The 21,960-nt window shown below is 35.7% G+C and overlaps 1 protein-coding gene across 2 annotated transcripts in view; it reads right to left on the minus strand.

Moving 5' to 3' along the window:
- Lon (lon protease homolog, mitochondrial) overlaps positions 1-21,960 on the minus strand; it is a 186,074-nt gene that overhangs the window by 103,567 nt on the left and 60,547 nt on the right. Inside the window, exon 4 of one of the 2 annotated variants that reach the window (XM_081733870.1) lies at positions 11,864-12,147. In XM_081733870.1, coding sequence (XP_081589996.1) covers positions 11,864-12,147 — 284 coding nt within the window. The remainder of the gene's footprint in view (positions 1-11,863; positions 12,148-21,960) is intronic. The other variant, XM_081733871.1, reaches the window with a different exon arrangement.

Raw genomic sequence — 21,960 nt, forward strand, 5'->3', positions numbered from 1 at the left:
ACAGACAAGTCAAAAGCTAAAAATATTATCAAGTACACCACAGACCAAGTTATGAAAGATAAAGCATAAATAATAACAATAAAAAAAAGAACTATCTAAAATTGTAATAATTTTTTCCAAATATTTATATACAGCAACAACACCATTATAACAACAAGTAACATAATAACATTATCCAATCAACATTTCCAGTATAAAAAGACAATAAATAAATATAATGAACAAGAAACCAATTATTAAAATACCTAAACTCATTAAAAGCCTTTGATTCTGTTATATATAAACAATCGTCTCAACACTACATTAAAAATTTCTAAATCATCCTTGTTTGTAAACTAATAAAACTAGTTGGTATAATCTAAATGCGCATTAAGAATTTCAATACTTGATTTCGGAGCTAGTACAGCAATACGCTTGACAATAAAATTAGGCACATTAAATTCTTTCAAAATTTTTTTAGCACTTTTACTAATTGCTCCCCTGGAACCAATAATCACCGGTATTACCTTGAATTTCTTATCATTAAATTTTTCCTTTAAAACTTCATATTTAGTAATTTTCTCTAATAAAGCTGTCTCTTCCAAATTACCTTCTTCAAATCGAATAGTAACATCAAGGATATATCTATGGGTGAGATTTTCAACTACGAGATCCGGTTTCAGCTTACCCTTACTGGTATCGAATTCTAACTCTTTGCCAGTTCTAAACCCCTTAATCTGACAATGCTTCTCCAGGATATTAACCACTTGATTGTGTCTAAATATACGGCGATTAGTATGTTGAATACATTTTCCCAAAACATGGCCCATAGACTCAATCGGTTCCTTGCAAATTCTACATTCAACATTTAAATTTGGCTGAGCTCTAGCCAGAGCTACCCTAACGCCATAAGTGTTTGTGCACATCTTCAGTGCGTCTATAAACCGGTTATCCGGAAGAACCTCATTGTCAAAAAGGAAACAATTAGAGATAGGGTCATTATGAAAATACTGAATACCCTTCCCTTGACTTTGCTTCCCCTTCCATATTTCAAAACATTTATCTTTTAACTTTGACTTCATTTGATTTAACACTCCTAAGTTATAGGGTCTTTCGATATCTAGTTTCTTTATAATCTTATCTTCAATTTTATTTAAATTCGATACCTTTACCATCTCAGTCAAAAAGTTATCATTTTCCAGGGATCTTAATGTATAAATAAACTTGACCTGGGCGAGCAATATAATATTGTGAATATTGGGGAACCCTAGTCCACCGTCTCTTTTCTTTGAATAAAATACACTGTCTACAGTTGAGTTTACCAAATGCAACCATTTTTTAAAAATTTTCTAATTAAGTCATCAACAGAGTTCAAAAATGAAGGCTCGCTAAAACTCGCAATCCAGACGTACAAAAACTTTGGGAGCAAATATGTTTGAATCAAATAAATTTTCTGGCGTGTCTTTAAAGAAAGTTTATCTACCACACTCAGTATTCTACTTAATTCGTTTAAATGATATTTGTTCTGTATACCATTACATAAAGTGTATTTGCAGCCAAGATACTCGAAAGCTTCGTCTACTTCTACATCCCTTATATAACTATTGCCCAACTTAAGGTTACAACCATCAATAATCCACGATTTTCTATGTGGCTTAATACCAAATGACAAACATTTACCCACAGCAATTTTCATATCAAGTTTGTCTAAAAACTCACACACGAGTTATAACATCTCTGCAAGTTCATTCTGCGAATTAGCAACTAGCAATGCGTCATCGGCATATGCGAGTAGAGGAATACGGACATTTTGAAAACTAAACCCCATCTGCTTTATATCCTATTGCCTTATAACACTGTCTACTACCAAATTGAATAACAATGGACTAAGTGGATCCCCCTGACGAACACCGCGCTTAATCTGAATATTAACATTCAAATTACTAAATTCAGTTTGATTATTTTTATATAAATTAGCAACAGTGTTTACATAATTTGCTGGTATAGCTCTATTTCTCAAGGCATCTATTATTGCTGGGTGTGGAATTGTATCAAAAGCCTTGGAAATATCTAATAAACAACCACAAACAAGTTTAACAGTTTTTCCCAGCTTCAACATAGTATCCTACATGAAGCAGTTAACAAGAGTTGAATTACCTGGTATAAATCCTTTTTGAGCATTATGTATATGGATAACCGATCTTAACCTGGTATCAATAATTCCAGTTAGAATTCTACATAACACTGAAGAAATTGTCAACGGACGCCAGTTAGTTACCTTAGTTAAGTCTTTATCAGTTTTAGGAATGAGTACAGTTTTGTTCTGCTTCCAACTCATTGGAACATATCCTGAGGTTAAAATTAAATTATACAATTTTACCAGCACATACATAACCTCCTCTTTATCGATATCCTTTTTACTAATTTTATCTAATCCAGGTGATGATCCAGATGGAACACTTTTAATTCGTTTCTTAACTTCTTGGAAAGTAATAGGTTGTTTTAGTTTGTCCTTTTCCTCGTCGGGTAACTCTTGTTCAACCATTGTTAACCTGCTCCTACCTGATTTGCCCCATAAATCATGATATAGTTTACGAACTTCCTCTGACTCTAAAGTAACATTTTCCTGTTCAAATATATCTCTATCGTCAAACACAAATTTAGCCAATTTACAGGGATCTTTACTGTACATGTTCTGTAAATTGGCATAGTTATGCTGAGCATTATACATATATGTTTTACCTGTATTTCTTTTTTCCTTTTTATTTTCCTTATTTTTCACCATTGCCTTTCCCTATATGCATTTAACCGTTTCAAAAACCTCTTCGATTTACTCCACAAAATCAATCCCTGTCTTATCCCAAATACTAGCAATAATTCTATCTATCTCCTGAATTTCCTTATTACAGGCATTAATATACAATGAGTCACAATACCCTCTAATACTCAGTAAATCTTTGTCATCCAATCTTACAACCTCATTAATAACAGCAACTTGTCTTTGCTTATCATCTGCACATAACACTTTATTCACAATCTGTTCTAGTTGTGTTAAAATTAGGCTATCATTACAAACACCTTCACATTATCATTTCCTACAATTTCTTTATCTAAAGATAAAGTTACTTCTGTCAGTGTTGCAACTCTATTGTAATCTTTACCCGCAACTATTTTTTGATCGTTAATTTCATTTTCTAATTCTTTAACCCTTTTTTCGTAAAATATGATTTGATCTTTCAATTCTAATAACGATTTAGTACACTTTTCTATTTCATTTCCTTTCTCTTTAACTATCTCTGTAATTCTTTTCTGATAGTTATTGTCAATACCAACCCTTTCTTGTTCAAGCCCAATAATCCTGCTTTTAAGTTTTTGGTTGCTAATTTTAATTATGGAAATTTCTTTATCTTTATTTTCTATCTCCTTTTGAGCAGACTCATTTACCGCACACATTTCATTAACCCATGCTTTCTCTTTGTCAATCATCATATCCTAGTTAATAATTTCCCTTTGCATATTTTCTACCTCAATTTGTAACAATTCAATTTGACTTTCTAATATTTCTATTTTATTCTCTTTCTCATTTTCAAGATCACTTAGTTGTTTATTAGCATCGTTTACAGTTTTCTCCCTCAATACATTTTCAGTATTAATCATAATCTGCTGTAATAAGCTAACCAGGAGACTATGTAAAGAAATGTTATCATCTGCAATAGGACTACACTTCAAACTTTCAAGTTCTTTAATTAATTTTGTCTTAGTTAAAGCATAGTCATGATTAAACCACCTATCCGTGTTAACACCAGTCTCGCATGTTTCTTTCCTACTCAAACTGACTGCATCTACATCATAATTTTCTATAAAAACATTATCATTTTGAGAAACAGTAAATTCTATTTCGTCATATGTTTCGGAACCCAATTCTGAATAAGTTTTATCCTGTGAAATAACTTCCCTCGGCAGTTTTCCTTGCATTACTAATCTATACTTTTTGTTTCTAATATCCTCTAAGGTTCTCGATGGAAAATAAGTATGAATTATTTCATTGATATTTTGTTTCCCTATATTTTCTCAAGCAATTTTCACAAATTGATCAATCTCAGTGACACTCCAGTTTCGTCGTTTTGAATTAAGCCTTTTTAACCTTTCTTTCTCAATCTTTTCTTTTTGCCACTTATTTGGGTGTTTCTTGACCTTGTGCGTTGCAAGGCCACCTAACTTGTCGAATGTTTGCTCACATCATGGGCATGCATGATCTCCTATAGGTTTAGGACCTGTACATTTCGGTTGATGACAATCTGCTGAGTGTGTCTTATAGAATATAGCTTTACATGATTTACATTGTAGCGCGAATTCATTAATATGCCTTTCTTCTAAATGTTTATAGAAATTCTTTTTTTCATGAAAAACTGCTCTGGGATGTAGCTCACATTCAAAAATATCAACAGGAAAGGCAATCAACATTTTATCTTTTTGCGACTTTGCCATTGTATCATTATTACTACTACTAGCCATCATAATCATAGAAATAATAATATACCAATATTCCTTACACTTCATAATAACCCACTATTCCAGTATATACACCAAACTAATAACAGAAAACTAAAATTAAAACAATAAACAATCAAACCAGTTAACAAATAACCATTTGCATACCACTATATCAAAATAAAACCATTGGACATACATTACACAAACAAGCAATTTAATCGGAATTCAAAATTTCTATTGTTGACTATTTCTCTTATTTTATTTTATTTATTACTCCTTCCTGTCCGTAAGTAGGTGTATTATTAGGTATCTACTGGATATTCCACAACAATCCACTGTCTATATAAGCAAAACCTACAGCACACCTCTTTGCATTACAATATTCATATTGTTCAATATTCCGTAAATATTCCCAGTATCTCCGCAGAATATTCTATTCACTAATTGAATGTCCTCAAGTCAGTATGGAAGTTCTAAACAGAAACTATGTGGCAACCTTGTATAGCAACTTGCAACGTTTACCCATAAAGTCTCACTCCCATGATCCTTTGCCAGCTGCACGTGCTTAAGGAATTTCGAGACACGGCCTTCTTATTATAACAGCTACAACCCCCACCTATTATTCTTCCCTTCTAAGGGGAAAAAAAAACGCTGAAACCTGTCTTTAATTAACATATGTATACTCTTAACGGATTTTCAAATTTGGCCATGTTATTTTAACAATTGCAACCTCCATCCTTTCTTCTTCCCTTCTAAGGAAACCATCAAAAAACACTGAAACACGTCTTTAATTATTTTAAATTAAAAGTCTAAACATCAATTTTCATGCCCCTGCCTTAAGGGATTTCAAGAAAAGGCCATCTTATTTTAACAATTGCAGCCCCGGCTTTTTTCTTTCTTTCTTTCTTTCTTTCTTGTACAGGAATATTTTTAAAACGCCGCTGAAACACGCATTTAATTATTTTAAATGAAAAGTCTAAATACTAAATTTCATGACTCTCACATCAACGGATTTCGAGATATGGCCATTTTATTTTAACAACTGCAACTCCCATCCTTTTTCTTCCCTCTTTATTTCTTCCTTGTAGAACAAATATTTTTAAAAATAATGGTTAAACGCAAGTTCAATTATTTTAAATGGGAAGTCCAAATATCGAATTTCATGTCTCTAGCCTTACAAGATTCCGAGATATGGACTTTTTAACATAATAACTGCTACCCCTCTTCACCCTTCCTCTATTTTCAAAAGTTGTTCAATAATGGGATCTTACTTAACAAATCCTATGCTCTGTCCAAATTTCAGTTTGTAGCTTAAGGGCTTTGATCTAGGCGTACATCAATCAGTCAGTTAGTCAGTCAGGACTTATATATATATATATATATATATATATATATATATATATATATACAGTATGTTTTAAAACAACACCGACAACATTTGGGAGGTGATTCCTGATACGAAGATAAGACAAAAAGTATAGACCAACCTGGGTGGACAAATGCTTCTTTTCGGAGTTATAAGCTGCCGAAAACACGACAAATTAGCTTTAACGGTCCATGTCTTCAAAACTATGGGACCTACTGTAGTCGCGTCAAGACTTCACTTAGGAACTAATATGTGCCGTATTCAAAATCCATGTTTTAGAACCCATTTTAAGGTACTCACGCAATAATTTTTATAGAGGCAGTTTGGCTACGGGCATATAAGTTAAAGTACTCACCAACTACATCTATAAAAAATGTTGCGGAAGTACTGTAGGATTCTGAAACATGGATTTTTGAATAGGACACATACTATTTGGTCTAGGAATTAATTCGTGCGGGTGGACAAGAGATGACGCAACGAACGGAGCGTCCCACAGTTCCGTGTATCCACACATGTGTTGCAAACCCCTGTCATCGCGTATCGTTCGTAGTATAGGGCAGTGGATTAAAGCGTCAACAACACCAGTTTGTAGTTAAGTGAACATGGCGCAATTTGTGCCTGATAAAGTGTTTTTGCGGGGTGTCCTGCTGCATTACTTTAACATGCAGAAAAGTGCGACTGAAAGTCATCGTATTTTGGTGGAAGTGTATGGTGACCATGCTCTAGCTGAGCGAACGTGTCAGAAGTGGTTTGCACGGTTTAGAAGTGGTGATTTCGGCTTGGCAGACCAAGAGCGAGCTGGACAGCCAAAAAAATTTCAAGACGAAGAATTGACAGCATTGCTCGAGCAGGATTCGTGTCAAACGCAGGAACTACTTGCAGCAGCATTACTCGTTGATCAAACAACAGTCTCCAAACGCTTGAAAGCCATGGGAATGATTCAAAAGATGTCACATTGGGTTCCACATGAATTGAAAGACAGAGACGTTGAAAGACGAAAAACCATTTGCGAATTGCTGCTTCAACGACAGAGCAGAAAGGGGTTTCTGCATCGAATTATTACGGGTGATGAGAAGTGGATCCATTACGAGAACCCTAAACGAAAAAAGGCCTGGGTGAAACCAGGTGAACCAGGTCCATCACAACCAAAACGAGATATTCACTGTGCAAAGGTTATGCTGTGCATATGGTGGGATATGAAAGATGTGGTGTACTATGAGCTGCTGCAACCGGGTGAAACTATGAATGGAGAACGTTATCGACGACAATTAATGCGTTTGAAGCAAACTCTGGCCAGAACACGACCAGAATGGGAGAACAGACATGATAAACTTATTGTTCAACATGATAACGCTCGCCCACATGTCGCAAAACCGGTCAAAACCTATTTAGAAAATGTCGGATGGGAAGTTTTACCCCACCCGCCGTATTCACCAGACGTTGCTCCTTCGGACTACTACTTGTTCGATTGCATGAACAACGATTTGATTGGACAGCGGTTTACTTCTTCAGAAGATATCGAAACATGGGTCTCTGACTGGATCGCTTCCAAGGATGAGGACTTCTTTCGCCACGGAATCCGTACATTGCCTGACAGATGGGCGAAAGTGGTGGCTAGCGATGGACAATATTTTTCTTAAGGTATTTATGTATTTTGTGTTTGTACTACAGCTTCAATGTGTGCGTACCAACCGCACGAATTAATTCCTAGACCAAATAGTTCTTAAGTGAAGTCTTGATCCGACCGCGGTAGATCCCATATTTTTGTAGCTATGGACCTTTAAAATTCATTTTTTCATGTTTTCGGCAGTCTGTAACTCCGAAAGAAAGCATTTGTGCACCCAGGTTGGTCTATACTTTTTGTCTAATCTTGGTGTCAGGAAACACCTCCTACACGTTGTCGGTGTTGTTTTGAAACACCCTGTATATAGAAGTACATGTCAATAAAAAAAAGGCGGGTATTTTTTTTTAAATGAGAAAATGATAAGAAGAAATTTATAACTATAGTACATACATTAGCTATTTTTCAACGTAGTCATCATGAATCTCCAGACATTTCTGATAGCGTGAAACAAGCTTCGGTATCTGTAAACCCTGTGTGTGTAAAAATCTGCCGCCTGAGAGTAAAGCCAGTCCAGAACTGATATCTTCAGCACTTTACTATCCTTGAAACGCTTCGATGCAAGCCACTTTTTCAGGTGAAGAAAAATAAAGAAATTGTTAGGAGCAAGTCGCGGCTGTAAAGGAATGACTGAATATTTCCTATCGAAATCTTTGAATTGACTCAACAGTATGAGCAGCTACGTAGGGCGGATGTTGTCATGGATCAGAAGAATTCCACAGCGTAACATTCCTCATTGTCGATTTTGGATGGCACGTTGCAGATTATTCAGTAATACACCTCGATTGTAATTGCTCGTCCTGGTTCCAAGAATTCAAAAAGAATCACATCCTTTTGGACTTAAAACACGCCTGCCAAGATTTTGTGAACTGATTGTGTTGGTTTGAATTTCTTCGTCTTAGAAGAACCAGAGTACCGCCATTGCATTGACTGCTGCTTCGACTCTGAGTGGTCTATGATATTCAAATTTTATCCCCCATTATTAGGTAAGAAATGAGGTCATCCCCATCCTAATTTTAGCAGGACAAAAAAGTCACAAGCAGCTGTCATTCTTTGCTCTTCGTGAGCGCCTGTCAGCTTTTTTGGCACCTATTTCGCACACAGTTTGTGATAACCCAGCTGATCAGTCACAATTCGATGCACTGTTTTCGCAGACATTTCTGGAAACTTTTGTCAAGTTTAGTTATTGTAAACCGGCGATTGATCGTATTTTCTCGTTAATGTGTTCCATTACAACGCTCATTTGAACACTAGGCCTTCCGCTACACTCGTCATAATGAACATTTGAACGCCTTTCCCGAAACTCCTTGCAAAACAGATTTCACTTTACAACTGGCGGGATTTTGTATTGTGGCAGACATTTTCCCTTATTGCCAGTCGCACGTACACAACTCCACAAAGACGATTCTATCTCTATTGCAAATATAGAATACTAGGGTATGCTCAACTTCGTCAGTGTTGTCAAAGCGCCTTTTTTTATTTTTTTATTTTAAACATACGGCTCGTAGTTATCAACTACCTCGAATTGGGATTTTATCATATTACTTTGATAAAAATGTATATCTAAGCAAGAACGCGGAGATCCATAATTTATGCGAAAAACTGCGTACTTAATGACCCTTCAAGTCAGGAAGATGAAATTGGATATATAGACTCCTCATTAACAATAAAAGAATACATTTCGCAACGTTTTTGAAAATTTCCGTATTAAGGGGAGAGAGAATTTTCTATCTATATCTATCTAGTGTAACGATGTTTATCCGCGAACTCCTACTATACTGCTAAATCATATTTTGATGAATTTGGTACGTAAGTTGACCCTGGCCTAGAATAGATGATCTCTTCCGATGTCGTTTAGGTTCAAGTTCAGTCCTCATTGTCATGGGGATAAGAGGTGAGAGGCAAAAATGGGAAGGAATGACATGGATTCTTAGCATTACACTTTCACTGAAATGCGCATTCCAAAGAGGTGCAGTGAAGAGGATTGAAATATTTTCCACATATCTATTCCGTACAAGGAATATTTCAGCTAATATATAAATACAAGGCTTGAAAAATCTTGCTTGCAAGTACGCATCAGCCAAAAACCTACTAGCTGGATCATTTTGCAATCACAGTGTTTATACAAGTAAACAAAAATCACTTTGCGACACAGTACACTTTTTATTTTATTTATTGGCATGTCTTTTACAAATAAATTTTAAAAAAGGGCGACATTTGCTGTTTATTCTTGAATTCACGTTTTTGACTCATCGGACTTTACTCGCCAAATGTAAAAAAGTACTCGCCACTGGCGAGCAGGCGAGTGGATTTTTCAACCCCTATCTATCTATATATATATATATGTATAGATATAGATATAGATATAGATATAGATATAGATAGATAGATTCGATCGATCGAGAGAGAGAGAGAGAATGAGTGAGTGAGTGAGTGACAGTCCTACTTGCCAAAATTTTCATATTTTCTTCAATTTATATTTAGATACCACTATATTTATGTCACATTTAGTTTAAAGAACTGAACTTTATAAGAAGTGTTAACAATGCATAATCACCATTATTTTCAAATTTACATCGTAAGTATTTCCACACTATATACAAAAGTTATTGAATTAATGTGAACACCCATAATACTACAACACCCATAATACTCACACGTAGCCGTTGTGAGTTAGTCTGAACATTTGCTGTGTTGGGTGACAGTAAGTAATAAGCGAGGCAGTGTAATACGGATTCTTGTGTGCAATAGGAAAGGCGTTAGTGAAAAAAAGAAAAAAATCTTAAGATAGAAAGGGAGAAAGTTGTGGGTGTGCAGTTAGTTGAAGTGTATCTATAACTTAATTATGTGAATCAAAAGAAACAATGTCAAGGTTGTGATGACATGCAGAACTCAGAAAACGTCCAGGTGACAAAGATAACCGAATATTGAAGATGAATGAAACAAAGAACCGTAGGCTAAAATGGCATAGCTGACTGCAGATCTCAATCGAACATTTGGAATGACTGTTCTTACAATCAAAGTTTAGTGGGAGCTGAATAATTTCAACATCCACAATCATATTGAAATTTCGAAACCTTTGAACACTGTGAGATATGCGGTAGCGTTATATATATATAAGACAAGAACACAGAACATGGACTACCAGTGACTGAAACAGAGTAATACAGTAAGATGAATCATCTTTCCTCTTATTTCCAACAATAGGTCGGGTTTTCTGTATAGTGGACAGAAAAACAGAAGTACATACTTCAAACGGTCTACAACCTACCAATAAACGCGAATCTGTGCCGTTGAATGTTGCAGTTTCAAAGTATTCAGTTAGTCCTATTGTTACTTCTAAACGACAAATTATTACCAATGATTATGTTCACTTTTTAAGTATCCAGGTGTATCATACGGTACAGATGGTGTTCCTAAAAATGAGTAATCTTGCAAGATGAAAATATCTCAATACACACAGACAGTAGTTTGAGAAACATCAATATGAAATTTATTCCGTAGCCTCCTTGATCCATCGACATCAACATTATTAAATATCTACGGTGAGCTTCAGAGAAAGTAGTCTTGCACAGTTATCCTAATCTATCAACAATGACAATGGTCCATCACTGCTCTGGACACGATTAACGAGTTATATACCTCAATTCCGCGGTCAACACAAGCTGGTACTAGAAACTACAGGTGGTCCACTGCCATGTTAAGCAAGTAAGTTGCATTTTGTTACGATAATTCCACTGTTTTTGTAACTAAGAGCACTCTGTAAGTATCTAACCAATATAATAGTCTGTAAGAATGGTATATACCAGTGAATATCCTAAATGCAAATATGCACTTGTACTTGGAATTATCAGATATTGTTATGATACCGCTGCGGTGCTCAATGTAAACATCCGAACTTTGGTAGAAGAAGCGGATTTTGTACGATATATTGCACTGATGCCTATAATTACAACTTTTGCCAACCAGCACCTGAAGTCTTAAAATGACCGTACTAAGCCCCCACCCCCGAAATTTTATTTACTATTTTAAAGTAAATGAAATATTTTGCAGAGTTTTCACATTTCCAGGAATAAAGTTAGTAAATCCCCCTCTCCGGAAACAAAATCGTAAATACGCCACACCCAACTACCATCACTTCTTCTTATGTACCAACTTTGGGCCAGATCAGTGAATTCCTACAGAGTGTTTTTAAATGCGTTTCCATCAGTGTATGCGTGCGTTTAGAATAAAGATAAAGTAAATAACGCTTAAAAGATTCTTTGTATATTTAAAGCAATGATAAAGGAAATCGTGTTCAAGAGATTGTTTATTATAATTAGTCTACACTTTTATGTATTCTACACAAAAATTATTTATTAATTGTACGCCATAATTAATAAAATTTCAGGAAGTATGCTTACCTTAACTTCCGCTGTTTGTCTAAATTTATCATGCATCACGTTTTCTACTTTCACCATAAGAACAGGAACAGGCGCTGGGGATGCTTCTACCGGTGGTGAGGTCTGAGATGGAGGAGGAGGCTGTTGTTCCGAGTCAATTGGTTTCGTTTCTGCAGCTGCCTCTGATTGGCCTCCTGAAGATAAGTGTTTTTTCTTTCTCCCACGCTTCTTCCTCTTACTCTCTTCTGTCTCTTCTATAAGGGTGTGAACAGTTGTGTTAAAGAGTGGAAAGCTGAGTTTCATCACTACAGAAAAAAAGTGTGCTCTGTATGGTTTTGTAAGTACTAGATATACCACAAACTCTTCTTCCATCTTACACCATTTCACGTAACACTGACCTCTAATAGCATATGATATTATGTCTTTGGATGTCATTTTAAAGATAAAACAATTTTAAGAGTTTTCAAGGTGTGAACTGTCCTTCATTCTCATTACTTTTAAACAAATTAGTTTCCTGCACGAATGCATAACATGTTTCAAGCATGTTTTATTATTATTATTATTATTATTATTATTATTATTATTATTATTATGACATAAAAATATCATTTCTATTTAATTAACAATTATTATTCCTTGTGCCTTTAATTTAGCAGAAAGCAGTTTGTATGTTGTTGACGATTCTTGGAAAGTATTCTCAACAATGAATTATGATAAGGTAAAGTGCGACCTCATTTGAGTTGAACATTTGCCTAAGAACTTGTATACACCAGACTTCCACTGAAAACGTGAAACTGGCAAGCTAAGAAAATCTTCATCGAGAGATCTGTGATTAACTTACTTTCTTTAACTTGTTTTAAAATATTCTTTAAAATAAAATGTGAATCCCCTATTTAAACTCAAAATAAAAATATATTAAGATGTTAAATTCAGTGCTATGGAAATTATGTTGACTAAATCATGATTAATTAAGAAAACAAGTCTCGCATGGTTCTTTGAGGAAGTCGAAGGGCTCGAGGTACACAGTGATTTCATTAGTGGTTTCAAGAGTTTTTGTGAGATCCCATATAATGTACGCTTGTGTAGAAAACATCGTATTCATGGGTTTTCTAAAGGTTATTCTGTTTTTCCCACTTCCTTCCTTCTACCGATTTTTATCACTATTTACTTCTATTTAACATTTTTACTTGACTTTTTCTACACGGCAAAAGGGCATAATTATATGTTTCTATTTTACAAGTAGTACGTGTCTAACTGTTGGGAGTATCTGTGTGATTATTAGGAATATATGTTTCACCGTTAGAAGAAGACAAACAACAACACACACAATTTGTTTCATTAGAATAAACGTTTCAATAATTATAGACAAGGAACGACATAATTCTTAGCGCCATAGTTTTATTCGATTTTCTCGAAAACTACTTACGAGAAATTACTCTCAAGTATGTCATTGTTCAGCTTAACGTGGCCTATCGATTGATATATACGTTACCTTTGGACAACATTGCAGTTAAACAGAAATTAAACTTTTAGAGTTAATCGTAGTTTTGGGCTCTATTCCATTAACCAAACCGTGTGCTGTCGTCTTGTTAGATGATGACAGAATCAGTTTTACCTCAGTAAGTGGACTGGTTCTCGTATAGCGTCAATTTTTATTATATTAATTAGTTTTCTTCCATTTTCTCAAGAACTACTCATCAGCTTTTTTACGCTCATGCATATCGTTTCGTTTACCTCAATAAGATCTATTGATTGATATATGTCTAAGCTCTGGACATTATTTTTTCCCGTTAAACACTAATAGTTCTGTAGAATTTCAACTTTCTGTAAGGTTATTTTTAGGTATTCGTTTATTACAAGCATCTGAAAAACACACATCATTACTTGAGTCTGCTCAAATTAAAAAAAAAAAAAAAATGATAAATAAATAAACTAATGAGCTGAACTGTGGAAAGATAGATATAGATTTCAATTAATTCACAAATAAAATATTTAAGACGAAACTACTAATCATAAATTAAGTTAAAAATAATTGCTTTCGTATTCTATAACAGTGGTTATCAATTATTGATTCGCGACATTAGTTTTGATTATGGTCACTAGGAGAGTGGTGTTTTCTATTTTATGAGGTACCCAGCATGTCTCAGTCTTTTGCTGGTCCGCGAATATCGAACACTTGAAAATTACTGTTCCATAAAATAAACAACCCTCACATTAAATATCTTTATTATACACTTCCAAATCAAAACAGGAGCCTACTGTATATGAACTTTTCCATACAACGATTTCGTTCATCATTTCAACGTGTATTTCATATTAAAACTTCGTATTAAGTACACATATAAACTGAAACACTTGTGCAACACCTGTTAAACGAACTACAGTACATTTTATTGTACATACATACACCCTGTTTCAAAAATAAAATACGTATTACGAAGAATTATTATGTCCAAACTATCGATTGCTGCGCCTCGGCTCGACTATTGCGGAAATGAATACATAGTCTAGTTTATATTAATAGCCGCTAGATGTCAGTTGTCTTGTTTTGCTTGGTAACCGTCATATGTTTAAAATAGCTACTCCGCAGCAGAAATCATTTTGTGTTCTCAAGTTTGCGAAGTGCAATTCCGTGATTACAGTGCAAAGACGTTTCAGATTGAGGTACCAAATTGATCTTCCGAATGAGTGGAACATTCGCAGATGGTATCGATAGTTTGTAGATACAGGATGTGTATGTAAAGAAAAGAGTCCTGGCCGCCCTCGTGTTCCTGAAGAAAAAGTTACAAGAATTCAAACTGCTTTCCAACGTAGTCCTTCAAAATCAACTCGTCGTGCCAGTCAGGAGTTACAAGTGCCGACAACAACAATTTGGCGTGTTTTGAGAAGTCGGTTGGTTATGAAGCCGTACAAGTTACAGCTGTTACAAGCTCTGCGTCCTGATGACAAACGCAAAAGTGTGGCATTTTGTAACGAGATTCTGGATCCTATTGACAATGATAACACTTTTGTACAACGCATCGTGTTCAGTGATGAAGCGACTTTCCGTGTTAGTGGTCAGGTAAACGAACAAAATGTTCGAATTTGGGGCCTACAGAACCCACATGCAGTCATTGAACATGTACGAGATTCGCCCAAAGTCAAGATGTTTTGTGCGATATCCCGATTATCTGTTTGCGGCCCATTTTTCTTTAATGGAAACACGGTTAACAGTCAGCAGTATCTCGCTATGTTACAAAACTGGTTGTTTCAGAGGTTGCACGAAGACAACTTCATTTTTCAACAGGACGGGGCACCCCCTCACTGGAGTCGCCAAGTGCGTGAATATCTTAATGAAACTCTACCGAACCGTTGGATTGGTCGTCACGGAGCTGGCGACTTAGCATGTCTCAGCTGGCCTCCACCGTCACCGGATTTGGCACCCTGTGACTTCTTCCTGTGGGGTTTCGTTAAAGACAACGTTTGTGTACCACCACTCCCACAGAACCTGGAAGAGTTGAAGAACCGGATCCGTACTGCCATAACATCAGTGACGCAGGACATGCTTGCCCGAATATGGGAGGAATTTGAGTATCGATGTGATATTGTTCGTGTCGCTGATGGAGGACATATTGAACATCTGTGATTTGAACTTTGAACTGTAATTTGAACATGACAGGTTCGTAAATATGTGTGTAAAATTTCATATTCGTATGTCTTAAAGTTTAATAAATATATGCATTCGAAATACGTATATTCTTTTTGAAACAGAGTGTATTAAAAGTATAGTGACTATGTGTATACTCCAGTGTTATTAAGTATAGTTAATAAGTACAGATACAGATAAAAATACTCCAATGATAGTAGAACTTTATATAATAATCAGAGAGTAAGTAAATGAAACTTCCTGATTTTCTGCATAATTGTAGAAGTATGAATCATACAAGTATGCAGGGAAGCACTGAAATCCATTGACATGGTTAATCGATTTGAAATATTAGGTTACTGACATCAGTTACAGGTTCGAATCATGTTTACCTGCTAGGAGTTCAAGGCCTTACATATGCAGCCCATGGTGGAAAGACTACAAGGTGGCTGCATGCGCATGTCGCCTGGAGCGCTGTCGTGGCTGTGACGTCATTTGGTTTGCAAGAGACAACGGGAAAAGGCGCGGCTTTAAGTGACAAGTGGAAATTCTTTGTTACTTTGTTATTTTAAATGATATCGAGAATGCCTAACTGTGCAGTGTACGGTTGTAGTAATTATTATAGAAAAACTAAGGGAACTAATATAAAATACTTTAGATTTCCTCAAAAAGAGGGGGAATTTCTCCAGAAATGGATTTTAGCTTGCAGGCGACAGGACAAAATAAACCTAAAATATGGTAAGTTTTACATAAAAGTAATAAATAAATGCAATGTTAAATGAAATCATAAAAAAGCTATTTCATTATGTAGTTTCTTTTTAGTATTAATAATATGTAATAGTAGTATATAAGACTTGTGTTGATTCTGCATACAAAAATCCAATAGTACGATTTAAAAAGACGAACTTTGAGGCAAGCCCCGGATTCGAAATCATGAGGGAAGGGAACCGACAGAGGTGATCATTTCTATAATCATTTCCATAAGATATTGAGACAAAGTTTTCCCCACAGAGGCAGGCATGTAACTTGAGAAGGGAGATACGATGATCTAGGGGGCTTACTTCCCTCAAGTTACGCTAATGGAGAGCATTGAACGCGTTAAAGTAGTTCAGGTCCCATTTCGTTCTGAAGGTCTTCATTCCCTGTAGCCTCGGTGCTAAAACGGGACGTTGCACTTCAAATTAACAAACGAATGGGAGGTTCGTAATAACGATTAACGGTTACAGATATATAACAATGTATTAGATCAAGAGAATAAAGTATCCGCCTACCATGTCATGGCGATATTTTTGGGACATTTTTACACTCGGAATTTGAACTTTTTGTTTATTTTAATTATAACTTTGGATAATTATATATACATATTTAGGGGCCCCCACCAGAATTACAAAATTAAGAATGAATGAAGTAAATTTTAAAATATGGTAAATTCTCGAACAATCAGGGAAGCACGGTGGCTGAGTGGCAGAAGGCTCACCTCTGGTGCAAGGGGTACTGGCCCGCTTCTCGGTCAAGTGAATTTCTGGTGGACAACATCGTGTCCGTGAGTTTCTCGGGTACTCCCGCATTCTCATTCCACCAAATTCCACATAATCATTCACTTGCATTTATCTTTTGTCTTCTTTAGTCCACGGGACAGAAAAGAGAAAACTTATCAAAAAATTAAGAAAATTATGTAATTTTATGGTTTATGTTTTCTAGTCTAGCTGTAACACTCCTACATCGTCTTCACCTACGCCTAGTATTTTGTTTCTTGCTTGAAATAGTCATGTTGCAATTTCTTTGAGGTGCTTTGTATATACATATTTATTTCTATATATTTTTAGAACACAATAGTATATGTAACGTTTTATTTCGTACAAATGTTTAATAATACAGTTTGTTATGGCGTAAATTTTGACACTAATATTCAGAGAACTGTCAGTTTCACCAAACCTTTTGTTCAAATACAAATTCTATAAATAAGCGATCAGCAATTTCAAATAAGATGATTTTTTTATAAATCAAAAATAAAAACAATGTTTAAAATATTAAATACGTGCGTCCCTGCTCAATAAAGTTTTTAACCTCCCCTGAGATTCTGGCGAAACTTACATCGGAGCAACCTCTTAAAAAAACTGTCCAAGCATAACGAAAATATACGTACGTGCATTTCTGTTTACGAAAACCATGAATTCTCCATTGGGATATTCTCAAAATGTATATGGGGTCATCAGTAAAGAATTCTCTTTCAAGCAAAATAATAATAATAGTAAATCAAAACCAATCAATGTGTTATGAAAATATACTTGAGCATACATAAATATATAATAATGAAATGCATTAACGACACACTGTGTTATAGATTATTCAGGCCTATACATACTCGAGTGTATTACTTCAGATGTTAAAAAAAAAAAAAAAGAAAAAGAAAGAAAGAAAGAAAGAAAAGAAAGTAAAAGCAGAAAATGTAGTGAGTAATATTGGTTTGTTCAAGCTTCAAAGCTGTTTAATAAGAACTGATATTGCTGTTTCTTTTGCTATTGTAAATATCTTCTTTGAATTCACTTAGCTTAAGCATTGATTACATTACGTTTATATAATTATTGTTTGTACTAAAATTTTTACTTCGTTGAAGATCACTATAAATAGAAGAGAAGTTTGCGTGTAAGTTACTAGCGAGCAAGCGCTTGTTAAAAGTTCATCTGACTCTCGCTGGCCACGTCTGAGACCAAGATGACGTCATGCGCCAGAGCGACAAGAATGTAGCACTGCATTGCATCCACCTTGTAGTCTTTCCACCATGATGTAGCCCTTACTTGTGGCTCTGATCTTCAATAGTAACTTCCGAACGTCATAATCACACTGTTGTATCAAGACATTAATCGAGTTACCAATTTTGTGGTTTTTTTTTATTATTTTTTTTAAAGTAAAAACGAGCTCTCCGTAAGTATCCAGTGTGTCAAATGTTGTTTCCAGTTGAGAACAGAGAACATTTTCCCTCCCCCTTTTCTTGATACTTTTATCACCTTATTCCCTTAATCTGCCCTCAATCACCTTTCCTCCCCTTTCCACATCACTTATTGATACTTTCTAAAATGCTATTCCAAATTTTCTGATGATCGTGAGTTACGAAGGCCACTACGAAAGTTTTGAGATGTGAAATAACTTACATACTTAAAATCAATTTAACACTTACATTTTCTCAAAGTATTCACCATTACACTATACACACTTTTGCATCATCGAAAACCACGTTTGGAAGCAGTGTTGCCAGGCTTTTCCTTCAAGTGTTAAATTAATTCTTAACCACCGAAAATTAATTCTCGTAAGAAACTACAGCTTCTTCAGGGCTGCAAAATCTCTTCCCACGCATGCGATCTTTGATCCTGGGGAACAGAAAAAAATCACACGGGGCCAGGTCAGGGCTATATGGCGGACGAGTCATAAGTTTGACCTCCATAGATTCTAAAAACTGATTTGTGATGTTGGCCGTGTGTGCGGACGCGTTGTCATGATGAAGCAGGATCCCACTCAATCCAGTTCTTGGACGCCGTTCCCGAAGCTTCTGGAACACTTTTGTTAGGCAAACAGTGGTGTACCACTGAGCAGTCCTTCGTTCTTCAAGTGGAACAGTTGCAACATGGCCAGATTTGGAGAAGAAAGTTGCGACCATCTTCTTCCCCACACTTCGCGGTCGCTTCACTTTGGTGGGTGGCTTTTTGTCTGGAAAGATCCAAACTGTAGACTGGCGTTTATTTTCAGGGTCAAATTCATAGATCCAAGTCTCATCACCAGTATCAATGTCAGAGACGCGTCGAGAATTGCCTTCATCAAATCTTGCAAGCATTTCTTCACACCATTCCACACACATGCGCTTCTGCTGTTCAGTCAAAGTGTGAGGCACCCAACGAGATGAAACCTTCCTGAGTCGAAGATGATCATGAAGAATTTTTGTTACTGCTGGCGATCCAATGTTCACTGTAGATTCGATGTCCTTGAAAGTTGTTCGAGGATTTTCTCGAATCATTTGTTCCACAGCGGCAATGTTTTCATCTGACGCAGCTGTTGCCGGACATCCAGCTCTCTCTTCATATTTAAGCGATGTCTGGCCTCTTCTGAATTCACCAAACCACCGAAAAATTGTAGCACGGGAAGGAGCAAGATCCCTAAATGCTCCCTGCAAACGGTCAACGCTTTGTGTCTCGTTCAAACCACTTGAAATCGTAAAGGATCATTGCCCAAAAATGTTCCCTTTCGAGCTCCATTCTAGACAGCCTAATACTGCTCACATCAACAAACAAGTGAAGGCGATACGGCCACGCCGATAAGCGAGGCGAGTTGAAACTTGCTTCGCTTCTTCGCTCTGGATACCACTACCGAACGCAACTATTGGAATTCAAATACTGGCCACAACAATGCGTATCTCAAAACTTTCGTAGTGACCCTCGTAAGTGTCCTGTTTCTTGTATGAGAATTTTGACAAGATCAAGTAGTTTTTACTTTCTCTAGATCCAAACGAATCACGTGTAATTTCCAAGACGAACAACTAGTTCTGTCAGAGAAGATTATTACTGTATTTGCACACAGAATTGTTTTGCATTTACGGTTACAAATAAGTGAGGTTGCCATTAAAAAGTTGGAACAAGTTCAGAAAAAGAACAGTAGACTTTCGTAAGCACTAAACCGAAAGTAGTTGATTTTCTGCTATTTTTGGTTTTAATTGAGAAATTAGAGAGGACATGAATCATATTCTTGGGACGCTTAATTGACTGCAGAAAACTCATTTCCGTTATCTGTCACAGTTTATACTTTGTAACAATTAACGCTAAAACCGGAAGTGGTTGATTTTTACCACTTGCACCTTTAGTAGAGAGATTAGAGAAGAGACAGAATTTATTCTTGAAACCTATAATTGATTACACAAAATCGCTTCTCGCTATTTATTACAGCTTTTCTAAGACAGTCAACGTTTAAATCGAAAGCAGATGATTTCTACCGCTTTCAGTTTGAATAAAGCTAACAGAGAAGATAGTGCCTATTTTTAGAATGCTAAATAGATCCCAAAAACCGATTCTCGCTGTCTATTATCAAGCAGCTTTTAATTTCACTGGATCTCTTATGAAGAAACCGGAAGTTGGAATGGATTTCTACCACTTCGGTTTCAGTACACAGTTGTGAATGGATGACCCGAATTAGACGTTTAAATTAGTTGTTTTTATTAAGTTAATTCAAATATTTCCTTTAAATTTCCGTGGTTATATGAAGAAGGAAAAGAGTATATTAATCATATGTCGAGTTCAAACAAGACTTGTTACCTGTTTGTCAACAGGCATGACTCATATTAACTGTAATAACAATTTTCATTCAATGAATGAAACCTATTGACAAAACTGTTCTGTTATTTGTACATCGTATTTGAGATCATGATGCCAAAAGAAAAGTCTTCCAAATTATTCTCTTTGTTAGTTGTTAGCGAAGAAACTATATTAATTGACAGGAAAAATGTATTCTGCAAAGACTGTGTACAGATTAAAACCTATAACCATGGCGAAGACATATATCTTTTTTTTTTTTTTTTCAGGGTGTACGGCACATATCCTAAGGATATAACTATGTACACACGGAAACTAAAGTATTTGACAGTTGACAAATTTTCTTTTGCCAATAACTCGGGAGCAAATGAATTAATTTGGATTTTTTTGTTCTTATCCTTAGAATAGTTATAACTTGACAACTTGCCAAAGTCGGTACTCTTGTTGAGTTATTAGGAAATGAAATTTTGTCAAGTGAAGAATACTTTCTTTCGTAACTGTACAACTCCCAGAAGTCAAAAATCAAATATTTTTGGGGATCAAAAGTCAAAGTTTTGTACATCATTTATATGCTTGCCCAAATTTTTGGAAGGTCGAAGGTCATTGCCGAAAGTTTGGGATATGTACCCATCGACAAAAGTATCCGTACAAGATTTTTAAGGATGGTGCTTTTTAGGACCATTTTTACCTCTAAAATTTTGGGAGAAGTGCGTTTGCCTGTAGAGCTCCAAGTACATCAGATATAAATCAGGAGCTACAATGAACAATGAACCACAAATTTCCCGATTTCTTAGCAAGTGACATTTCATCATTAAAGCATTGTCCTATAACAATTTGTCAGACAGAAGGAACATTTTCTACGTATGAAAGTGTATTACATAATGAAGTGAACAATTACCAGAAAATATTAAAAAAATGTGTAGTTGTTTATTGCAACTCAAAAATTCAGTTAATATGCGTGTGAGTTTAAAGTCCAATCATTGTTTTAACATAAATAAAATCACTATCCTTTAGACTTACTGATATTAGCAGGCAGAGCTATATGGTTAGCCTTCGCGCCTTCGGTGAGGGAGACCTGGGCTTGATCTCCGGTGGAAACTCATGCGGTTTGGATCTCACGCTAAGCTGTAGGTTCGCATCTTATATACCCTCGCTGCTGAAACACTGAATTCCAAATCAACCAACATTAGCAAATGTAA

The sequence above is a fragment of the Thermobia domestica genome, chromosome 12, assembly GCF_964235325.1.
Source record: "Thermobia domestica chromosome 12, izTheDome1.hap1.1, whole genome shotgun sequence".
Lineage (NCBI taxonomy): Eukaryota > Metazoa > Arthropoda > Insecta > Zygentoma > Lepismatidae > Thermobia > Thermobia domestica.